Genomic DNA, 24,529 nt, shown 5'->3' on the forward strand with positions numbered 1-24,529 from the left:
GGGCCCTCAGATCCTCAAAAACGTTCTACAGATGTACCAACGAGAGCATCCTGACTGGCTGCATCACTACTTGGAATGGCAACAGCACCGCCCTCGATCGCATGGCGCTACAGAGGGTGGTGCAGATAGCCCAGTACTATATCAGGCAGTGTGATAGAAAGGCCCGGAAAAGAGTTAAAGCTTCCAGCCACCCGCGGCATAGACTGTTCTGTATACTTCCACACGGCAAGAGGCACACTCACAGGACTCTACACACTCACACACACTGACACTCTAAAACACACATAACATGCACACAAAAGTATGCTGACTCTACACTAGAGTTGCACATTTTGGGGAATATTCAGAGTTGGAAACTTTCCGTGGGAATTAACGAGAATATATGAGAATTAAATGGGAATATATGGATTTAACGGAAATATATGCATATTAATATTAACACCGTTTAAATGTAGATGTTTTTTGCATTGGATATAATTACCATATCATATGGAGACAGAAACATAAACCTTTGACCTTGTCATTAGTAGACATACTTGCAAATGATTAAATCCTTCCAATAGAAAAAAACGTAGTTACGAATTGAACTTTAATTAAATGAGTTGACTCTTCACATGGGATGATTTCACTCAACAACAAAAGGGAATATTGAATGATCCATCGCATCTCCCCAAAACGTTCTCAACATCTGTAAAATGATAGTCTCGAAAATAAAGCTTTGGTTGTCTTCCTCTCAGACTTCCAGGTCTTCTCCCTGGACCTCCTCAATGTCCACCTCTGGAACATCAGACTGAGGCCTCATCTTCACTGTCACTTTCCAACCTTGTTGAGGATGGCTCGTTGTCAGGCTCAAAAAGCCTCAAATTTGCCTGGATGGACATTGGTCAGCCAGTTTCGTGCTTTGGTGTGTGTGTTCCCAAACAAGGACCAGTTGCACTCTGAGGCGGCTGATGTTGGTGGGATTTGGAGGATGATGGAGGCAACAGGGGAAAGAGCCTCAGATCCACAAAGTCCCTTCCACCAGGTGGCTGATGAGATATGTTGGCACGACTTCCAAATTGCATCTCCATCCCAAAGCCCTTGCTTGGAAGTGTATTTCGCCAGACTGCCAAGAACCTTGCCCTCATCCAGGCCAAGGTGGCGAGACACGGTAGTGATGACACCATAGGCCTTGTTGATGTCTGCACCAGACAGGATGCTCTTGCCAGCATACTTGGGGTCCAACATGTACGCTGCGGTGTGATTGGGCTTCAGGCAGAAGTCTTCACTTCTTTTTGATGGATTTCAGAACTGCAGTTTCCTCTGCTGGGAGCAACAGTGAAGTGGGCAGGGCTGTATGGATTTCTCCTCTTACATCTGCAAGCAGATGAATGGACAGGATGGAATTGCCTCCTTCAATCTGTGCAATGGCTACTGCTATAGGTTTCAGGAGTTAACCACTCTCTAACCACTCTCTCCCAAAATACATCATCCAGGAGGACCCTCTTGATGGGACTGTCCATGTCGGCAGACTGTGATATGGCCATTTCTTGTAGAGACTCCTTCCCCTCCAGGAGACTTTCAAACATGATGACAACACCACCCCAATGGGTGTTGCTGGGCAGCTTCAATGTGGTGCTCTTATTCTTCTCACTTTGTTTGGTGTGGTAGATTTCTGCTATAACTTAATGACCCTTCACATACCTAACCATTTCCTTGGCTCTCTTGTAGAGTGTATCCATTGTTTTCAGTGCCATGATGTCCTCGAGGAGCAGATTCAATGCATGAGCAGCACAGCCAATGGGTGTGATGTGAAGGTAGGACTCCTCCACTTTAGACCAAGCAGCCTGTGGTCCAAGGACATTGATGACTGCCTTCAGCTCATCTGCAATGTAGAGACCGATGTGTCTGTTGTCCTCTATCACTCCAGTGTCCCTGCACATTGTAAATATAGTACTGGAACTGACCAGCTTCTTACTTTTTCGTTTTCTACTTTTTAAAATCTGGTGTGTTTTTACTCTACCTTAAGTTATTTTTAGTGCTACATTGATTTTGATTACTGCATTGTTGGGTTTGGAGCTGGCAAGAAGGACATTTCACTGTACTTTGCCATTTGCCATGACATTAAAACTTGAAATCTTCTTTTATAAAGCATTACTTTTCACATCATGCGTCACTGCATGACAGGCAGACAGTAACTGGGATGTTTTCCTGTTATCCACACAGCTCTAAATATAGCAGTCTATGGTGCACCTGCTATTGCTGCCCCCCCCGCCCCCTTGGCTCACAGCAACAGTTCCCCTTATAACATACACCGGAATGGGAAGGGGCGGCTGTGATTGGCTGAGACCTGGGATTAAGAGTAGTAATAGGCCTATTCGCTGACATACACACACAGGGCACCCACATACAGTATACACCACAGATAGATCCCTATACTGACATACACACACAGGGCACCCACATGCAGTATACACCACAGATAGATCCCTATACTGACATACACACACAGGGCACCCACATACGGTATACACCACAGATAGATCCCTATACTGACATACACACACAGGGCACCCACATACAGTATACACCACAGATAGATCCCTATACTGACATACACACACAGGGCACCCACATGCAGTATACACCACAGATAGATCCCTATACTGACATACACACACAGGGCACCCACATACAGTATACACCACAGATAGATCCCTATACTGACATACACACACAGGGCACCCACATACGGTATACACCACAGATAGATCCCTATACTGACATACACACACAGGGCACCCACATACAGTATACACCACAGATAGATCCCTATACTGACATACACACACAGGGCACCCACATGCAGTATACACCACAGATAGATCCCTATACTGACATACACACACAGGGCACCCACATACAGTATACACCACAGATAGATCCCTATACTGACATACACACACAGGGCACCCACATACGGTATACACCACAGATAGATCCCTATACTGACATACACACACAGGGCACCCACATACGGTATACACCACAGATAGATCCCTATACTGACATACACACACAGGGCACCCACATACAGTATACACCACAGATAGATCCCTATACTGACATACACACACAGGGCACCCACATGCAGTATACACCACAGATAGATCCCTATACTGACATACACACACAGGGCACCCACATACAGTATACACCACAGATAGATCCCTATACTGACATACACACACAGGGCACCCACATACAGTATACACCACAGATAGGTCCCTATACTGACATACACACACAGGGCACCCACCTACAGTATACACCACAGATAGATCCCTATACTGACATACACACACAGGGCACCCACATACAGTATACACCACAGATAGATCCCTATACTGACATACACACACAGGGCACCCACATACAGTATACACCACAGATAGATCCCTATACTGACATACACACACAGGGCACCCACATACAGTATACACCACAGATAGATCCCTATACTGACATACACACACAGGGCACCCACATACAGTATACACCACAGATAGATCCCTATACTGACATACACACACAGGGCACCCACATACAGTATACACCACAGATAGATCCCTATACTGACATACACACACAGGGCACCCACATACAGTATACACCACAGATAGATCCCTATACTGACATACACACACAGGGCACCCACATACGGTATACACCACAGATAGATCCCTATACTGACATACACACACAGGGCACCCACATACAGTATACACCACAGATAGATCCCTATACTGACATACACACACAGGGCACCCACATACAGTATACACCACAGATAGATCCCTATACTGACATACACACACAGGGCACCCACATACAGTATACACCACAGATAGATCCCTATACTGACATACACACACAGGGCACCCACATGCAGTATACACCACAGATAGATCCCTATACTGACATACACACACAGGGCACCCACATACAGTATACACCACAGATAGATCCCTATACTGACATACACACACAGGGCACCCACATACAGTATACACCACAGATAGATCCCTATACTGACATACACACACAGGGCACCCACATACATGAAGACAATGAAGTGACCACATCATCACATTGTCTTGCATGGTCTTGAAGTGAGACTCCCCTTATATGAATACAAGGTTATTAAACCAATGAAGCTTTAACCTTCCATGAGATATTGAGGGCTTAATACCCTACTATAACATGCACAAACATGAAGGTGACAGTTTGGTCGAACCTCTCTCCACTCAGTTAGCTGTGGCATGCAGAGATAAAGGACGATAAGTCCGAGCACATTCAGGTCTTGTTTGTTTGGATCAGGTCAGCCATCTTGGAAGAATACAAACACACACGCAGCACATAGCCACGCACACTAATCTATCTACCTACCTGGATTGGTGGTCTACGGGGATTCTGGAGAATTGACCAGTTTCCACATGCACACAGACAACAGCTGGTTTACAGAGTCACACAGTATCTGATCTCACACAGCCTCCCTCTACCCCCCTTGAACATGCAGGCAGCAGGCTAACACCCTGGGCCCCCAGACGGCTGTCCTTTCCTTGGGATTAGGAGCTGTCTGAGGGTAAGGCATAGGAACTATGATATCTATACAAACACTCACTGCATGGTTCCCTGTGGTAGGACAATGACATCACAGGGGAAGGAAGTGCTAGATTCTCCACGGAGGGACACACACGGTAGCCTGGTCCCAAATCGGTTTGCGTTGTCTTTCCAACTCCTGTGGTCATAGTCCCGCTAAACAATACTCATCATGAAGAAAAGGCCATATATATTTATTTAAATGTTTTAGTGCCTCAATGGAATGAAGCCTGCGGGTAGTGAGACATTCCAGAACGTTCCCTACAGATGTGCTAAAGCATCGTTGAGTGTATCAGCTCCCCCAGCTGGAGTTTGGCTGGGTTCTATTTCAAACAGGACCAACGACAGGAAGTGTGTATTAATGCCAGACACTCACTGTGCGGTAGACATGGTCGCTGCTGTCCTCGTACTTCTGCAGGATCCTCTCCTCCAGGAAGTAGATGCGGAGCTTGAGGCTGAAGTTCTCCTTCTTCAGGTCATTGAGGTGCTGCGACAGAGTGCGGTGACCGTTAGACATGTCACGTTAAAAACAACCCGCAGACATGGCCCTTATATAGATCAGAAAGTCCGGTAATCGTTAGATATGCTATGTCTTCTCCCCGGTGGGCACAATATATCAGTCATCGGTCTTGCGGTGTCAAGTGAAAAAAACAATGGGAGAAAAAAATACTACAAAAGTGTCTTCCTGACCTCTTGGAAGCCACAGCGAATCCAAACACACACACTAACGCTAAAACACACAGACATGGGAGTGTCGTTGGGCCGTTCAGGGATGCAGAGGGCTACTCCGCGGCCTGGGCTTTCAGAGCTGTGGCCATGGCGGCTCCATGGTGTGTTCTGGATAAGAAGGGGCCGAACACAGGAGCTTATTTTACTGACACACACATGCCTGGAATCTCAGGCAGCCAGGAGAGAGGGAGAGGGAGGGACTGTGGTGGGGGCAGTTATATGGGATGGCACGCACTTGTGACATGTAAGGCGATAATTCCAGAGAGAGAGATTGAGGTAAATAGGAAGAGGTGCGAGGTGGTCAGAATGATCGTACATATTCTCTCTCTGTCCCCCCACATTACTATGTGTAAACATTAAAACACATGTTAATGACCAGCTGAAACTCTGGACCCTGACACCATCTGTAACATGTCAGTCAACGTAAACATTATACTGTACCTTCCTATCCCACACTCTGTCCACTATACTGTACCTTCCTATCCCACTATACTGTACCTTCCTATTCCACACTCTGTCCACTATACTGTACCTTCCTATCCCACACTCTGTCCACTATACTCTACCTTCCTATCACACACTCTGTCCACTATACTGTACCTTCCTATCCCACTATACTGTACCTTCCTATCCCACACTCTGTCCACTATACTGTACCTTCCTATTCCACTATACTGTACCTTCCTATCCCACACTCTGTCCACTATACTGTACCTTCCTATCCCACACTCTGTCCACTATACTGTACCTTCCTATCCCACACTCTGTCCACTATACTGTACCTTCCTATCCCACTATACTGTACCTTCCTATCCCACACTCTGTCCACTATACTGTACCTTCCTATTCCACACTCTGTCCACTATACTGTACCTTCCTATCCCACTATACTGTACCTTCCTATCCCACACTCTGTCCACTATACTGTACCTTCCTATCCCACACTCTGTCCACTATACTGTACCTTCCTATCCCACACTCTGTCCACTATACTGTACCTTCCTATCCCACTATACTGTACCTTCCTATCCCACTATACTGTACCTTCCTATCCCACACTCTGTCCACTATACTGTACCTTCCTATCCCACTATACTGTACCTTCCTATCCCACTATACTGTACCTTCCTATTCCACACTCTGTCCACTATACTGTACCTTCCTATTCCACTATACTGTACCTTCCTATCCCACACTCTGTCCACTATACTGTACCTTCCTATCCCACACTCTGTCCACTATACTGTACCTTCCTATCCCACACTCTGTCCACTATACTGTACCTTCCTATCCCACACTCTGTCCACTATACTGTACCTTCCTATTCCACTATACTGTACCTTCCTATCCCACACTCTGTCCACTATACTGTACCTTCCTATCCCACACTCTGTCCACTATACTGTACCTTCCTATCCCACACTCTGTCCACTATACTGTACCTTCCTATCCCACACTCTGTCCACTATACTGTACCTTCCTATCCCACACTCTGTCCACTATACTGTACCTTCCTATTCCACACTCTGTCCACTATACTGTACCTTCCTATTCCACACTCTGTCCACTATACTGTACCTTCCTATCCCACACTCTGTCCACTATACTGTACCTTCCTATCCCACACTCTGTCCACTATACTGTACCTTCCTATTCCACACTCTGTCCACTATACTGTACCTTCCTATTCCACTATACTGTACCTTCCTATCCCACTATACTGTACCTTCCTATCCCACACTCTGTCCACTATACTGAACCTTCCTATCCCACTATACTGTACCTTCCTATCCCACACTCTGTCCACTATACTGTACCATCCTATCCCACACTCTGTCCACTATACTGTACCTTCCTATTCCACTATACTGTACCTTCATATCCCACACTCTGTCCACTATACTGTACCTTCCTATCCCACACTCTGTCCACTATACTGTACCTTCCTATCCCACACTCTGTCCACTATACTGTACCTTCCTATCCCACACTCTGTCCACTATACTGTACCTTCCTATCCCACACTCTGTCCACTATACTGTACCTTCCTATCCCACACTCTGTCCACTATACTGTACCTTCCTATCCCACACTCTGTCCACTATACTGTACCTTCCTATCCCACACTCTGTCCACTGTACTGTACCTTCCTATCCCACTATACTGTACCTTCCTATCCCACTATACTGTACCTTCCTATCCCACTATACTGTACCATCCTATCCCACACTCTGTCCACTATACTGAACCTTCCTATCCCACTATACTGTACCTTCCTATCCCACACTCTGTCCACTATACTGTACCATCCTATCCCACACTCTGTCCACTATACTGTACCTTCCTATTCCACTATACTGTACCTTCCTATCCCACACTCTGTCCACTATACTGTACCATCCTATCCCACACTCTGTCCACTATACTGTACCATCCTATCCCACACTCTGTCCACTATACTGTACCTTCCTATCCCACTATACTGTACCTTCCTATCCCACACTCTGTCCACTATACTGAACCTTCCTATCCCACTATACTGTACCTTCCTATCCCACACTCTGTCCACTATACTGTACCATCCTATCCCACACTCTGTCCACTATACTGAACCTTCCTATCCCACTATACTGTACCTTCCTATCCCACACTCTGTCCACTATACTGTACCATCCTATCCCACACGCTGTCCACTATACTGTACCTTCCTATTCCACTATACTGTACCTTCATATCCCACACTCTGTCCACTATACTGTACCTTCCTATCCCACACTCTGTCCACTATACTGTACCTTCCTATCCCACACTCTGTCCACTATACTGTACCTTCCTATCCCACACTCTGTCCACTATACTGTACCTTCCTATCCCACACTCTGTCCACTATACTGTACCTTCCTATCCCACACTCTGTCCACTATACTGTACCTTCCTATCCCACACTCTGTCCACTATACTGTACCATGATTACTACATGATTATGTGTGTGTATGTGTGTGTGTGTGCGAGCATGCTTATATATACACTGCATGCCTGTGTGTGAATGTATGTGTGAAGGTGTAACTTCCTGAAGAGGCCAATGTCGGCGCCCATGAAAGATGGTTGCTTTGGGCCGCGACCCTCTTTTAGAGTGGAACCTCTGCTTTCGTGAGAAGCTGGCTGTACATCCCATTTTACCAGAGAGCAGCAAAGCCTCCAGAATAGTATTGAATGAGGAGAATCTACATTCTATGAACTTAATGGTTTGTGCATGACTCCCACTCGTAAGATATTTTTATTTGTAATGTGTTTGAACCATGGACTGTTTATAAAGTGATTTGAGATTGACGAGAGAAAAGAGTTGGGGAGGGGGAGAGGTCGGGAGGTAGAGGAAGAGTGATGTGTGGAATAGAGTGAGGGACAGAATGTGGGGGGGTGGAATGAGAGGTAAAGTAGATCAGATGGAGAATAGTGAGAACGGTGTGACTCGCAGACAAACCGGTTTTCATAGCACATAGTGTGGCATCAAATCAAAAGGGTTTTTGAAAATGTGTTTGGCATGAATTCAGGGTCCAGAAATAGTCTTCTTTGTGACTTTGAGCCAGATTATAAACTCTATAACTGGGACAAGCTTTAGCCTGAGGCTGTGGGGAAGAAGCTGTGTTGGGTATGTTCCATCCCTCAGACAGTTTCCCCAGAACAAAGTGCCAGGGATCTGAACAACAACAAAGACTTTCCAACATTACATGTACATGATCGGAATGGCCGACCTGACCAGGAAAACGTTTTTCCTGGTGAGGTCACGTGGTTTGGAAGAACGCAGGGTCTTCTTAGTTATCGTTTTTTTTTCTCCAGATTTTTGTTGTGTAGACTGTTGTTTTCGTAGACTGAAGAATTGACTTTAACATCCAGGCTCTTGCAACAGCAGCTACTTGATCTGCTCCTCAGACTGTTTTCAGTCTGCTTCATTACAGTACATTTTGGGCCCACAAGATGGAGACAACAAGCTAACACAGTGAGGATACAAAGGTTTTGAGCAGTGAATTATGGGCCAAAAGAGAAAGAGGAGAGCTCACCTGTTCAAACTCTCTCAGAGTGTGAGGTTGGAGAGGAGGAGAGTTGGCTGTCTTATCACTACGTACATCTGCATCGAGAGAAGATCAGAACCATTTGAAACATCTCTAGTACATCTTTACAGTTATTACAGGTAGAAGTGTTACTGCAGTTCAGTCACATTCTTACTACTTTGCCCTGCAACTGTTTCAGTTTCACGTTTTAATGTCCCACAAGTACAGTGAAATGTCTTTCTAGCAAACTCAAAATGCAACAATGTAATAATCAATAAAAATGTAGTACCAGAAAAAACACATGAGAAATAAGAAGAAATATGAACACAATAAGTGTAAGTAAGTAAGAAAACTATATACAGGGTCAGTTCCATATTAACAATGTACAGGGATACTGTAGTGATGGAGGTAGATATGTAGAGGGGTAAGGAGACAGGGATACTGTAGTGATGGAGGTAGATATGTATAGGGGGAAGGGGACAGGGATACTGGAGTGATGGAGGTAGATATGTATAGGGGTAAGGTGACAGGGATACTGTAGTGATGGAGGTAGATATGTATAGGGGGAAGGGGACAGGGATACTGGAGTGATGGAGGTAGATATGTATAGGGGTAAGGTGACAGGGATACTGGAGTGATGGAGGTAGATATGTATAGGGGGAAGGGGACAGGGATACTGGAGTGATGGAGGTAGATATGTATAGGGGACAGGGATACTGGAGTGATGGAGGTAGATATGTATAGGAGACAGGGATACTGGAGTGATGGAGGTAGATATGTATAGGGGACAGGGATACTGGAGTGATGGAGGTAGATATGTATAGGGGGAAGTGGACAGGGATACTGGAGTGATGGAGGTATATATGTATAGGGGGAAGGGGACAGGGATACTGGAGTGATGGAGGTAGATATGTATAGGGGACAGGGATACTGGAGTGATGGAGGTAGATATGTATAGGGGGAAGGAGACAGGGATACTGGAGTGATGGAGGTAGATATGCATAGGGGTAAGGAGACAGGGATACTGGAGTGATGGAGGTAGATATGTATAGGGGGAAGGGTACAGGGATACTGGAGTGATGGAGGTAGATATGTAAAGGGGGAAGGAGACAGGGATACTGGAGTGATGGAGGTAGATATGTATAGGGGTAAGGTGACAGGGATACTGGAGTGATGGAGGTAGATATGTACAGGGGGAAGGGGACAGGGATACTGGAGTGATGGAGGTAGATATGTATAGGGGACAGGGATACTGGAGTGATGGAGGTAGATATGTATAGGAGACAGGGAGACTGGAGTGATGGAGGTAGATATGTATAGGGGACAGGGATACTGGAGTGATGGAGGTAGATATGTATAGGGGACAGGGATACTGGAGTGATGGAGGTAGATATGTATAGGGGGAAGTGGACAGGGATACTGGAGTGATGGAGGTAGATATGTATAGGGGACAGGGATACTGGAGTGATGGAGGTAGATATGTATAGGAGACAGGGATACTGGAGTGTTGGAGGTAGATATGTATAGGGGACAGGGATACTGGAGTGATGGAGGTAGATATGTATAGGGGACAGGGATACTGGAGTGATGGAGTTAGATATGTATAGGGGGAAGGAGACAGGGATACTGGAGTGATGGAGGTATATATGTATAGGGGGAAGGAGACAGGGATACTGGAGTGATGGAGGTAGATATGTATAGGGGTAAGGAGACAGAGATACTGGAATGATGGAGGTAGATATGTATAGGGTTAAGGTGACTATATACAGGGTCAGTACCATATTTACAATGTGCAGGGATACTGGATTGATGGAGGTAGATATGTATAGGTGGAAGGAGACAGGGATACTGGAGTGATTGAGGTAGATATGTATAGGGGGAAGGGGACAGGGATACTGGAGTGATGGAGGTAGATATGTATAGGGGGAAGGGGACAGGGATACTGGAGTGATGGAGGTAGATATGTATAGGGGACAGGGATACTGGAGTGATGGAGGTAGATATGTATAGGGGGAAGGAGACAGGGATACTGGAGTGATGGAGGTAGTTATGTATAGGGGTAAGGTGACAGGGATACTGGAGTGATGGAGGTAGATATGTATAGGGGGAAGGGTACAGGGATACTGGAGTGATGGAGGTAGATATGTATAGGGGTAAGGAGACAGGGATACTGGAGTGATGGAGGTAGATATGTACAGGGGGAAGGGGACCAGGGATACTGGAGTGATGGAGGTAGATATGTATAGGGGGAAGGGGACAGGGATACTGGAGTGATGGAGGTAGATATGTATAGGGGGAAGGGGACAGGGATACTGGAGTGATGGAGGTAGATATGTAAAGGGGGAAGGAGACAGGGATACTGGAGTGATGGAGGTAGATATGTATAGGGGACAGGGATACTGGAGTGATGGAGGTAGATATGTATAGGGGTAAGGAGACAGGGATACTGGAGTGATGGAGGTAGATATGTATAGGGGGAAGGGTACAGGGATACTGGAGTGATGGAGGTAGATATGTATAGGGGTAAGGAGACAGGGATACTGGAGTGATGGAGGTAGATATGTACAGGGGGAAGGGGACCAGGGATACTGGAGTGATGGAGGTAGATATGTATAGGGGGAAGGGGACAGGGATACTGGAGTGATGGAGGTAGATATGTATAGGGGGAAGGGGACAGGGATACTGGAGTGATGGAGGTAGATATGTAAAGGGGGAAGGAGACAGGGATACTGGAGTGATGGAGGTAGATATGTATAGGGGACAGGGATACTGGAGTGATGGAGGTAGATATGTATAGGGGTAAGGAGACAGGGATACTGGAGTGATGGAGGTAGATATGTATAGGGGGAAGGGTACAGGGATACTGGAGTGATGGAGGTAGATATGTATAGGGGTAAGGAGACAGAGATACTGGAGTGATGGAGGTAGATATGTATAGGGTTAAGGTGACTATATACAGGGTCAGTACCATATTTACAATGTGCAGGGATACTGGATTGATGGAGGTAGATATGTATAGGTGGAAGGAGACAGGGATACTGGAGTGATGGAGGTAGATATGTATAGGGGGAAGGGGACAGGGATACTGGAGTGATGGAGGTAGATATGTATAGGGGGAAGGGGACAGGGATACTGGAGTGATGGAGGTAGATATGTATAGGGGACAGGGATACTGGAGTGATGGAGGTAGATATGTATAGGGGGAAGGTGACAGGGATACTGGAGTGATGTAGGTAGATATGTATAGGGGTAAGGAGACAGGGATACTGGAGTGATGGAGGTAGATATGTATAGGGGGAAGGAGACAGGGATACTGGAGTGATGGAGGTAGATATGTAAAGGGGGAAGGAGACAGGGATACTGGAGTGATGGAGGTAGTTATGTATAGGGGTAAGGTGACAGGGATACTGGAGTGATGGAGGTAGATATGTATAGGGGGAAGGGTACAGGGATACTGGAGTGATGGAGGTAGATATGTATAGGGGTAAGGAGACAGGGATACTGGAGTGATGGAGGTAGATATGTACAGGGGGAAGGGGACCAGGGATACTGGAGTGATGGAGGTAGATATGTATAGGGGGAAGGGGACAGGGATACTGGAGTGATGGAGGTAGATATGTATAGGGGGAAGGGGACAGGGATACTGGAGTGATGGAGGTAGATATGTAAAGGGGGAAGGAGACAGGGATACTGGAGTGATGGAGGTAGATATGTATAGGGGACAGGGATACTGGAGTGATGGAGGTAGATATGTATAGGGGTAAGGAGACAGGGATACTGGAGTGATGGAGGTAGATATGTATAGGGGGAAGGGTACAGGGATACTGGAGTGATGGAGGTAGATATGTATAGGGGAAGGGGACAGGGATACTGGAGTGATGGAGGTAGATATGTATAGGGGACAGGGATACTGAAGTGATGGAGGTAGATATGTATAGGGGGAAGGAGACAGGGATACTGGAGTGATGGAGGTAGATATGTATAGGGGGAAGGAGACAGGGACACTGGAGTGATGGAGGTAGATATGTATAGGGGGAAGGAGACAGGGACACTGGAGTGATGGAGGTAGATATGTATAGGGGTAAGGAGACAGGGATACTGGAGTGATGGAGGTAGATATGTATAGGGGTAAGGTGACAGGGATACTGGAGTGATGGAGGTAGATATGTATAGGGGACAGGGATACTGGAGTGATGGAGGTAGATATGTATAGGGGACAGGGATACTGGAGTGATGGAGGTAGATATGTATAGGGGGAAGGGGACAGGGATACTGGAGTGATGGAGGTAGATATGTATAGGGGACAGGAGACAGGGATACTGGAGTGATGGTACCATACTGGTAACTATTTAGAGGGTCAGTACCATATTAACAATGCGCAGGGATACTGTAGTGATGGAGGTAGATATGTATAGGGGTAAGGTGACTAGGCAAGGATGTAAGGTGAACAGAGTAGCAGTATGTGAGTGTGGTGCGTGTGTAGAGTCAGTATAAATGTGTGTGCGTATTATGTGTGAGTGAACAGATGATGAAGTGTGTGTGTAGGGCCTGTGAGTGTGTAGGGCCCTGTGAGTGTGTAGGGCCCTGTGAGTGTATAGGGCCCTGTGAGTGTGTAGTGCCCTGTGAGTGTGTAGGGCCCTGTCAGTGTGTAGGGCCCTGTGAGTGTGCAGGGCCCTGTGAGTGTGTAGGGCCCTGTGAGTGTGTAGGGCCCTGTGAGTGTGTAGGGCCCTGTGAGTGTGTAGGGCCCTGTGAGTGTGTAGGGCCCTGTGAGTGTGTAGGCCTTGTGAGTGTGTAGGGCCCTGTGAGTGTGTAGGGCCCTGTGAGTGTGTAGGGCTGTGTGTGTGTGTGTGTGTGTGTGTGTAGGGCCCTGTGAGTGTGTAGGGCCCTGTGAGTGTGTAGGGCCCTGTGAGTGTGTAGGGCCCTGTGAGTGTGTAGGCCTTGTGAGTGTGTAGGGCCCTGTGAGTGTGTAGGGCCCTGTGAGTGTGTAGGGCCCTGTGAGTGTGTAGGGCCCTGTGAGTGTGTAGGGCCCTGTGAGTGTGCAGGGCCCTGTGAGTGTGTAGGGCCCTGTGAGTGTGTAGGGCCCTGTGAGTGTGTAGGGCCCTGTGAGTGTGCAGGGCCCTGTGAGTGTGTAGGGCTGTGTGTGTGTGTGTGTGTGTGTGTGTAGGGCCCTGTGAGTGTGTAGGGCCCTGTGAGTGTGTAAGGGCCCTGTGAGTGTGTAGGGCCCTGTGAGTGTGTAGGGCCCTGTGAGTGTGTAGGGCCCTGTGTGTGTGTAGGGCCCTGTGTGTGTGTAGGGCCCTGTGAGTGTGTAGGGCCCTGTGAGTGTGTAGGGCCCTGTGAGTGTGTAGGGCCCTGTGAGTGTGTAGGGCCCTGTGAGTGTGTAGGGCCCTGTGAGTGTGTAGGGCCCTGTGAGTGTGTAGGGCCCTGTGAGTGTGTAGGGCCCTGTGAGTGTGTAGGGCCCTGTGAGTGTGTAGGGCCCTGTGAGTGTGTAGGGCCCTGTGAGTGTGTAGGGCCCTGTGAGTGTGTAGGGCCCTGTGAGTGTGTAGGGCCCTGTGAGTGTGTAGGGCCCTGTGAGTGTGTAGGGCCCTGTGAGTGTGTAAGGGCCCTGTGAGTGTGTAGGGCCCTGTGAGTGTGTAGGGCCCTGTGTGTGTGTAGGGCCCTGTGTGTGTGTAGGGCCCTGTGAGTGTGTAGGGCCCTGTGAGTGTGTAGGGCCCTGTGAGTGTGTAGGGCCCTGTGAGTGTGTAGGGCCCTGTGAGTGTGTAGGGCCCTGTGAGTGTGTAGGGCCCTGTGAGTGTGTAGGGCCCTGTGAGTGTGTAGGGCCCTGTGAGTGTGTAGGGCCCTGTGAGTGTGTAGGGCCCTGTGAGTGTGTAGGGCCCTGTGAGTGTGTAGGGCCCTGTGAGTGTGTAGGGCCCTGTGAGTGTGTAAGGGCCCTGTGAGTGTGTAGGGCCCTGTGAGTGTGCAGGGCCCTGTGAGTGTGTAGGGCCCTGTGAGTGTGAAGGGCCCTGTGAGTGTGTAGGGCCCTGTGAGTGTGTAGGGCCCTGTGAGTGTGTAGGGCCCTGTGAGTGTGTAGGGCCCTGTGAGTGTGCAGGGCCCTGTGAGTGTGCAGGGCCCTGTGAGTGTGCAGGGCCCTGTGAGTGTGCAGGGCCATGTGAGTGTGCAGGGCCCTGTGAGTGTGCAGGGCCCTGTGAGTGTGTAGGGCCCTGTGAGTGTGTAGGGCCCTGTGAGTGTGTAGGGCCCTGTGAGTGTGTAGGGCCCTGTGAGTGTGCAGGGCCCTGTGAGTGTGCAGGTGTCTGTGAGTGTGTAGGGCCCTGTGAGTGTGTAGGGCCCTGTGAGTGTGTAGGGCCCGGTGAGTGTGTAGGGCCCTGTGAGTGTGTAGGGCCCTGTGAGTGTGCAGGGCCCTGTGAGTGTGTAGGGCCCTGTGAGTGTGTAGGGCCCTGTGAGTGTGTAGGGCCCTGTGAGTGTGCAGGGCCCTGTGAGTGTGTAGGGCCCTGTGAGTGTGTGTGTGCAGGGCCCTGTGAGTGTGCAGGGCCCTGTGAGTGTGCAGGGCCCTGTGAGTGTGCAGGGCCCTGTGAGTGTGTAGGGCCCGGTGAGTGTGTAGGGCCCGGTGAGTGTGTAGGGCCCTGTGAGTGTGTAGGTGTCTGTGAGTGTGTAGGGCCCTGTGAGTGTGTAGGGCCCGGTGAGTGTGTAGGGCCCGGTGAGTGTGTAGGGCCCTGTGAGTGTGTAGGGCCCTGTGAGTGTGTAGGGCCCTGTGAGTGTGTAGGGCCCTGTGAGTGTGTAGGGCCCTGTGAGTGTGTAGGGCCCTGTGAGTGTGTAGGGCCCTGTGAGTGTATAGGGCCCTGTGAGTGTTTAGGGCCCTGTGAGTGTGTAGAGTCCTGTCAGTGTATAGGGCCCTGTGAGTGTGCAGGGCCCTGTGAGTGTGCAGGGCCCTGTCAGTGTGTAGGGCCCTGTGAGTGTGTAGGGCCCTGTGAGTGTGTAGGGCCCTGTGAGTGTGTAGGGCCCTGTGTGTGTGCATAGAGAGGTCAATAAAGACACAAGGTTAACGCAGATAGTCAGTGTACCTATTTATCAGTCTTATTGCTTGGGGATAGAAGCTGTTCAAGAGCTTGTTGGTGTCAGATTTGATGCACCGGTATTGCCTGCCTTGTGGAAGCAGAGAGAATAGTCTATGGCTTGGGTGGTTGGAGTCCTTAACGTTTTTCCTGGGTCAAAGCTTTGGGAGAATCAGGAAGTCAAAATAAAAGGGGTTACCTGTCATGTGACCTGTGCTCCTGGATGAGGACTCCTCAGAGTGGGACACGGTGAGAAGCCTACACACACATAAACATACACACATTTAACTAGAGTGGCTCTGTGGTCAATATTGCTTTACAGAAATAGATCATTTTTAGCATACTACATACATACATTATAAAATGGAAGGAGGGATAGGCAAAGAAATGAAGAGGCTCCCCTTTATTACAACAGTACCCCACTAACGCGTCTATGGGAGAGTGGTGGAGTCACACAGTGGGGGAGAGATTCGGGGGGGGGGGGTGTAAAGGATGAGGGTGTGGGAGGTTAGGGGTAGGGTGGCAGACACATGGGGTCAGAGTTGAATCCTATCAGGAGGTCTGACGGTCACAACACTGCTGCATCCAGCCACTCCCCAAAAAAGACCACCACACAGCTGCTGCTTTCAGTGTGTCATACACACACACACACACACACACACACACACACACTGGCCACCATCCCATTGTGATGCGGGAAGGGGGGGTGATATCAATGGCTGTAAACCTCAATAAAGATGAAGGGGTGAACTAATTAAAGACAAAAGTCCCAGCCCCACTGGGTGTTAAAGCTGCTAACTTTTAAATGAGGGATATCCTGTCCTTATTAGCCAAAGCCAAGAGGGACTGAACCAAACAGACACAGAGTAAAGGAGAACAATACATTGCTTATCACCTCTTCAGTTCTATATTTGACTAAGTCTATCTCTAAAATCGTATATTTTTTATGCGGTACCTAACTTTTTCTGATATTAATACCATAGCATTGTTGCCTTTATATTCTTTTTTATTTAACCTTTTATTTAACTAGGCAAGTCAGTTAAGAACACATTTTTATTTACAATGACGGCCTACCAAAAGTCCAAAGGCCTCCTGCGGGGATGGGGGCTGGGATTTAAAAAAAAATATATCTAAACGTATAGCTGAAAGATTAATTTGCCATTTGGGTCATTTCAAAGTGATAAAAATGAAGGTTTTACGAATTGTCAACTTTATTTACACATTTACAAGTCAGATTTATCCAGGTAATTATGAGGCATAGTCCAGTTGATCATTTCTCCCCCACAAGTTCTATCTGTTCCCATGATCCATCCACAACTACAGCTGTCACGCCCTGGTGTCACGCCCTGGTGTCACGCCCTGGTGTCACGCCCAAGTTCTATCTGTTCCCATGATCCATCCACGACTACAGCTGTCACGCCCTGGTGTCACGCCCTGGTGTCACGCCCTGGTGTCACGCCCTGGTGTCACGCCCTGGTGTCACGCCCAAGTTCTATCTGTTCCCATGATCCATCCACGACTACAGCTATCACGCCCTGGTGTCACGCCCTGGTGTCACGCCCTGGTGTCACGCCCTGCTGTCACGCCCTGGTGTCACGCCCTGGTGTCACACCCTGCTGTCACGCCCTGGTGTCACGCCCAAGTTCTATCTGTTCCCATGATCCATCCACGACTACAGCTGTCACGCCCTGCTGTCACGCCCTGCTGTCACGCCCTGGTGTCACGCCCTGCTGTCACGCCCTGCTGTCACGCCCTGCTGTCACGCCCTGCTGTCACGCCCTGGTGTCACGCCCTTTGTGTCACGCCCTGGCCATAGAGAGGTTTTTATTCTCTATTTTGGTTAGGCCAGGGTGTGCATTCTAGTTTCTGTATTTCTATGCAGCTGTCTATCGTTGTCTCTGATTGGGGATCATATATAGGTTGTTCTTTTTCGTGTGGGTTTCGTGGGTAGTTGTTTTCTGTTTCGTGTCTGCACCTGACAGCAACACATCGACAATACATATATCTAGCTATATCCATCTCCTTACAAACGAGACTCATTATAAATGAAAGTTGAGTGATACAGAATAACAGAATAAAAATATTTGAGCCTGTCTGTCAGTCCATCGGTCTGTGACAGTTCATGATGCGGAGGAGCTCAGATCTTTGAAACACTGGCGGGTGTCAAAAAGTTGCTTTGTTATTGCTAGTTTAGAGTTTCTGGATGAAAAATGGAATTGTGGGTGATTTTCACTCATCAAGGGATTTAGAATATTTTCTTGCTTTGTTTCACCATAATTTAGACTCCTCAACAAGACCAGTGCATGCTGGACACTATGGATAATAACCACGAAAGTCAGCTCTGTCTACTGGTAAGTGAAGCAACGCATTGCTTGCAAATGTGCATAGCCTACCGGTGGGTGATAAGCCTATAGCCACGGGAAGTTGGGATGCCCCTGAGAAATCAGAATTTTAAATAAAAGAAACTGTGTTGTAATATTTGTTTCACAAAAGTAGTGCACTGGGCCGACTTTTCCAGGCAAGTGTTTGCACTGCAAGAGATCAAGCAGATAACGGCGCTGTCTTTGTAGTTGTATTTGTCTATGCAAATGAGAATGGCATTTTACTGCTGTTCATAGCTCACTCAACTAGTAAATCATCATTTTACAATACATTAGAGTAGCCTACATGCTTGTAGCCTACGAGCAAAGGAGAACAACAGCTTCTGATACTGACTGATCAAAGGGCCGAGCTGCCGCTTGAGGACTCTGATGGATCACATTATAACGTCTTGCCTGGGTTCGTTTACATTTATGTCTTGCCTGGTTTTGTTTTGTCGCCCGACAGTTTGACATTGCATAAATATAAATGACATAAATGAGACATACTGAGTCTGGCTTTAACCATAACCACAACCCTTAACTATTTTCAAATGTCAACTTCAATGTGGTATGGAAGTGCTAAGGATCCCGGATGGCAAGAACAATTCTTATTTAAAAAAAAATATATTTTTTTTAAAATTATGTATTATAATAATAATTTATTATTTTGAACAAAACAAATACAAAAACAGAAATATACAAACAAGAGTACATAAACCTGTCTGTGACAATTTATTATTATGGACAAAGTTTCCTTATATACATGTTATTACATTTATAGTTTAAAATGTACATTCCTTGTAGCTGTATTGAGGCTACAAAATACTCAACAGTTGCACTTGGAGTATTGTTACATTCTCCTAAAAGAAGAATGGCACCTTTAGGGACAGCTCTAACAACTATTTGAAACTCCTCAGGAGTGAATGTAACGTTGTGTGTTCTCATGAATTTTGGATAATCATATAGTTGTCCATCATTATTCAATAATTGTTTAACCCAGATAATGCTGCTGTCAAACCAGTTCTGTAAAAACAAAGACTTGTTTTTGTAATTTATGTCTTTATTATTTCAGATTGTAAATCTATGTGGGGAAAAATTGTTTGTATAGAAGGTTCTAACACGTTTCAGGTAAGACCCAGATGCAGAAGTAACAAAAGTTTATTACTAATACAGGGGCAGGCAAAACGATAGGTCAGGGGCAGGCAGAGGTCCAGATAGGGTTCAAAAGGTCCAGAACGGCAGGGTCAGAGCAGACAGGGGTCAATAATCCAGAGTGGTGTGGCAAGGTACAGAACGGCAGGCAGGTTCAGGGTCAGGGCAGGCAGAAAGGTCAAAACTAGAAAACAGGAACTAGAACAGACAGGAGCAAGGGGAAACCGCTGGTAGATTTCACGAGACAAAACGAACTGGCAACAGACAAACAAAGAACACAGGTAGCACCTGTCTTGTGCTTGTCTCCACCCCCTCCAGTTGTCGCCCATTTCCTCCATTATTCCCTGTGCATTTATACCTGTGTTCTCTGTTTGTCTGTTGCCAGTTTTTCATCTTGTCTCATGAAGCCTACCAGCGGTTTTCCCCTACTACTGTTCTCTCTAGTCCCTGTTTTCTAGTTTTCCCGGGTTTTGACCATTCTGCCTGCCCTGACCTGAGCCTGCCTGCCTATGTGTACCTTACTGACTCTGCCCTGGATTACTAACCTCAACCTCTTGACCTGTTGTTTGCCTGCCCCCAGTTTTGAACATCTATGATTCGAACTGTCTGCATGTGGGTCTTATACTGAGTCTGACCCAGCAGACTTGGACCAGCTCCGCAACGCACACTTCTCCCAAGGAGCCACCATTGGGAGACACGAGCAGTTACTTCGAGGTTTTATGGAAGGATTCCAGACCTTGGTGGAACGCCACAACCGAGATTTCCATACATTGCTGGAGCAAGTCCATGGATTGTCTATTCGACAGCCAGCCCCTGCCATTACCTCCCAACCTCTCAGTAACCCTGCTGTCAGCAGCGCATCCACCCCAGCCAACGCCGGCTTCCCGAGAACCCTGCTTACCTCCTCTGGAACGGTCCGCTGGAGATTCAGGGACATGTGGGGCGTTTCTCTATCAGTGCTCCCTCATCTTTGAGCTAAAGCCCTCGTCTCTTCTCTTGGACCGCTCAAAGGTAGCGTACCTTATAACAGTGATGTCCGGGAGGGCTCTAGCCTGGGCTACCGCAGTTTGGGAGCAACATGCCACCGTGTGTTTCAGTCTAGAGGAGTTCTTGGTGGAGGTGAAGAAGGTGTTTGAGTCTCTGTGTTCAGAGAGAAAGCCTGCTCGAAAGCTACTCCCGCGACGCCAAGACTCCAGTAGTGTGACAGACTATGCGGTCGAAATGGCCGTTGAGAGTGCCTGGAACCTGGAAGCCCTGTTCGACCCATTCCTTCACGGGTTATCGGAGGAGGTGAAAGACGAGCTCGCAATCCCAGAAGTCCTTGACGTCTACATTTCAGCGAGAATCCGAGGTTACCCGAGTTCACCCGAGAATCACAGAGGTCTGATGACTCGCCTCCTCCAGAGCCTATGCAACTTGGCAGAGCTCGATTGTCTCAAGCCGAACCGTTACACATGCTGAACACCAAGAGCTGTCTGTATTGTGGGACTACAGGTCATTACTTTTCTACCTATCCTGTAAAAAGACCTGGTTCATCAGGAGGTATGAGTACGCTGGTGGGCATTACTGAGAATGTCCATTCTCCCCTTACTCATACCCCTCTCCATGTCATCCTGCTGTGGGGTGACCGGTCCAAATCTCTTCGGGTACTCATTGACTCTGGGGCAGATGAGAGTTTCATGGATGTTACCCCACTCAACCCCTCTCCATTCCCATGGATGTCAGAGCGCTGAATGGCCATTTGATTGGCAGGGTCACCCACAACACGGTCCCTATCAACCTGCGAGTGTCAGGCAACCACAGCGAGTCAATCCAGTTTCTACTTATCAAATCCCCTCAGGTACCTGTGGGGTTGGGGTTTTCATGGCTCCAGAGACACAATCCCCTTGTTGACTGGACTGTGGGTTCGATCATGGGTTGGAGACCGTTTTTCCATGCTCATTGCTTGAAGTCGGCGCCCCGGGAAATCTTCCAGTGGGCTTGGGAATGGCCCCCGACCTCTCTGCCGTTCCCGCGGAATACCAGGACTTCTGGAAGGTTTTCAGCCACCTCGCTTCCTCTGCATCTGCCCTATGACTGCGCCATCGACCTTCTCCCGGGCACTACACTGCCTGGAGAGTGGCTTTATTTCCTGTCAGGTCCGGAGACCAAGGTGATGGAGATGCACATTTAGGACTCCCTGGCTGCAGGCGGTATCCATCCTTCTGCCTCCCCCGCCAGCACAGGGTTCTTCATTGTGGAGAAGAAGGACAAAACCCAACAACAACTACTGGGGCCTGAATGACATCACGGTTAACCTTTTTGGGATAGGGGGCAGCATTTTCACTTTTGGATGAATAGCGTGCCCAGAGTGAACTGCTTCCTACTCTGTCCCAGATGCTAATATATGCATATTATTAGTATTGGATAGACACCACTCTGCAGTTTCTAAAACTGTTTGAATGATGTCTGTGAGTATAACAGAACTCATAAGGCAGGCGAAAACCTCTATAGACCCGCTGCTACACCATCGAACCCCAAGACCTCCTTAACTCTTGTCTCGTGGCTACACTCATCTGGGGTATAGAGAACCAGGTCTGTGAGGCACAGCATTCCCATCTGGACCCGGGTTGGGGGGAGGGGGCTAGCCAAATGTTTGTTTTCCAAAGCCGCCCATTTCCTTCCCGTCCCCAAGTTACCTTAAGCAAAGGAGACAACCTGCTCATGGTTCAGCACGTCTTCCGGATCCATGGACTACCGGTGGACATGGTCTCTGACCGTGATCTTCAGTTCTCATCTCGGTTCTGGAAGGCGTTTTGCACACTCATTGGGTTGTCGGGCCAGCCTGTCCTCTGGGTTTCAGCCCCAGACTAAAGGCCAGTCAGAGCGAGCCAATCAGGACCTGGAGACAACTCTTCATTGCCTCATCTCCACCAACCCCACCACCTGCAGCCAGCAATTCATGTGGGTGGAATAAGCCCGCAACGCTCTCCCCTGCTCGGCCACTGGTCTCGCCTTTCGAGTGTTTGATGGGTTATCAGTTCCCCCTCTTTCCTGAGCAAGAGGAAGCATACCCTCGGCCCAGATGTTCGTCCGCCACTGTCACCATACCTGGAAGAGAGCTCAGTCTGCTCTTCACAAGACCACCTCCAGGTATTGACGAAAGGCGGACCGCCACCGGACCCCGGCTCTTCGTTACCATCCCGCAAACTTAACTCCCGTTTTATTGACCCTTTCCCATCTCTAATATCCTTAGCCCCTCTGCTGTTCGTTTCCTGTTTCCTCGCATCCTACGTTTACATCCCACTTTTCATGTATCAAGGCTTAAACCTCTGTCTCACAGCCCTCTGTCTCCTCTTTCCAGCTCTTGTCTTGTCTCGCCAAGCCTACCAGCGTGTTTCATAACTTATGTGAACAATAAAAATAAGAAATTGGACATCCTTGTTTAATTCCGCATCTAATGCCGAATCTCTGTGATGTTCCATGGGATAATTTATCAGAGCTGTTACTATTATTGTAAAGTGTCTTATTTACACTTTGAAAATATTCACCAAAACCACAAAAATCAAACCGTCTCAAAAATAAAATAATGTTCAACTGTATCAAAAGCCTTGTAAAAGTACATATTAAATAAAGCTATCTTCCATAATGTGCTCATTGTAGTCTATCAAGTCCAATACTAGTGGAATATTATTACATATGTGTCTGCTCTTCATAAAACCAGACTGGGTATCATCAATGATTTGGTCAAGACCTTTTTTAAGTCTTTCTGCAAAAATGGATGCAAGTAGATTTCCATCATTGTTCATTAATGAGATTGGTCTCCAATTCTCTAAAACATAGGATCTTTGTTCGATTTGGGGATTACAGAATTTAGGGTTTGTGTCATAGAAACAGGCAGGATGCCTAAATCAATTGCTTCCTTAAAAACATTAAATAGAAATTCAACAATATCCTCCTGAAAATATTTATAGAATGCACTAATAAGGCCATCACTCCCTGGAGATTTGTTCTTTTTTAAACTTTATGATACATTTTTTTATTTAAAGAATAGGCCTACTTTTTTCAACATTCTGTTAAAAATCGCGCAACATTTCAACGTCCTGCTACTCATGCCAGGAATATACAGTGCCTTGCGAAAGTATTCGGCCCCCTTGAACTTTGTGACCTTTTGCCACATTTCAGGCTTCAAACATAAACTTTTTGTGAAGAATCAACAACAAGTGGGACACAATCATGAAGTGGAACGACATTTATTGGATATTTCCAAAAAATGTAACAAATCAAAAACTGAAAAATTGGGTGTGCAAAATTATTCAGCCCCTTTACTTTCAGTGCAGCAAACTCTCTCCAGAAGTTCAGTGAGGATCTCTGAATGATCCAATGTTGACCTAAATGACTAATGATGATAAATACAATCCACCTGTGTGTAATCAAGTCTCCGTATAAATGCACCTGCAATGTGATAGTCTCAGAGGTCCGTTAAAAGCGCAGAGAGCATCATGAAGAACAAGGAACACACCAGGCAGATCCGAGATACTGTTGTGAAGAGGTTTAAAGCCGGATTTGGATA

The 24,529-nt window shown here is 47.5% G+C and overlaps 1 protein-coding gene across 1 annotated transcript in view; it reads right to left on the minus strand.

The window, feature by feature from the left end:
• Positions 1-24,529, minus strand: part of LOC135559065 (myomegalin-like) — a 125,204-nt gene that overhangs the window by 91,182 nt on the left and 9,493 nt on the right. Inside the window, 3 exon segments of the mRNA XM_064993417.1 lie at positions 5,018-5,128; positions 9,429-9,496; positions 16,665-16,723. Of these exon segments, the coding sequence (XP_064849489.1) occupies positions 5,018-5,128; positions 9,429-9,496; positions 16,665-16,723 (238 nt within the window).

This window comes from Oncorhynchus masou, chromosome 17, assembly GCF_036934945.1.
Source record: "Oncorhynchus masou masou isolate Uvic2021 chromosome 17, UVic_Omas_1.1, whole genome shotgun sequence".
NCBI classification, from domain to species: Eukaryota; Metazoa; Chordata; class Actinopteri; order Salmoniformes; family Salmonidae; genus Oncorhynchus; species Oncorhynchus masou.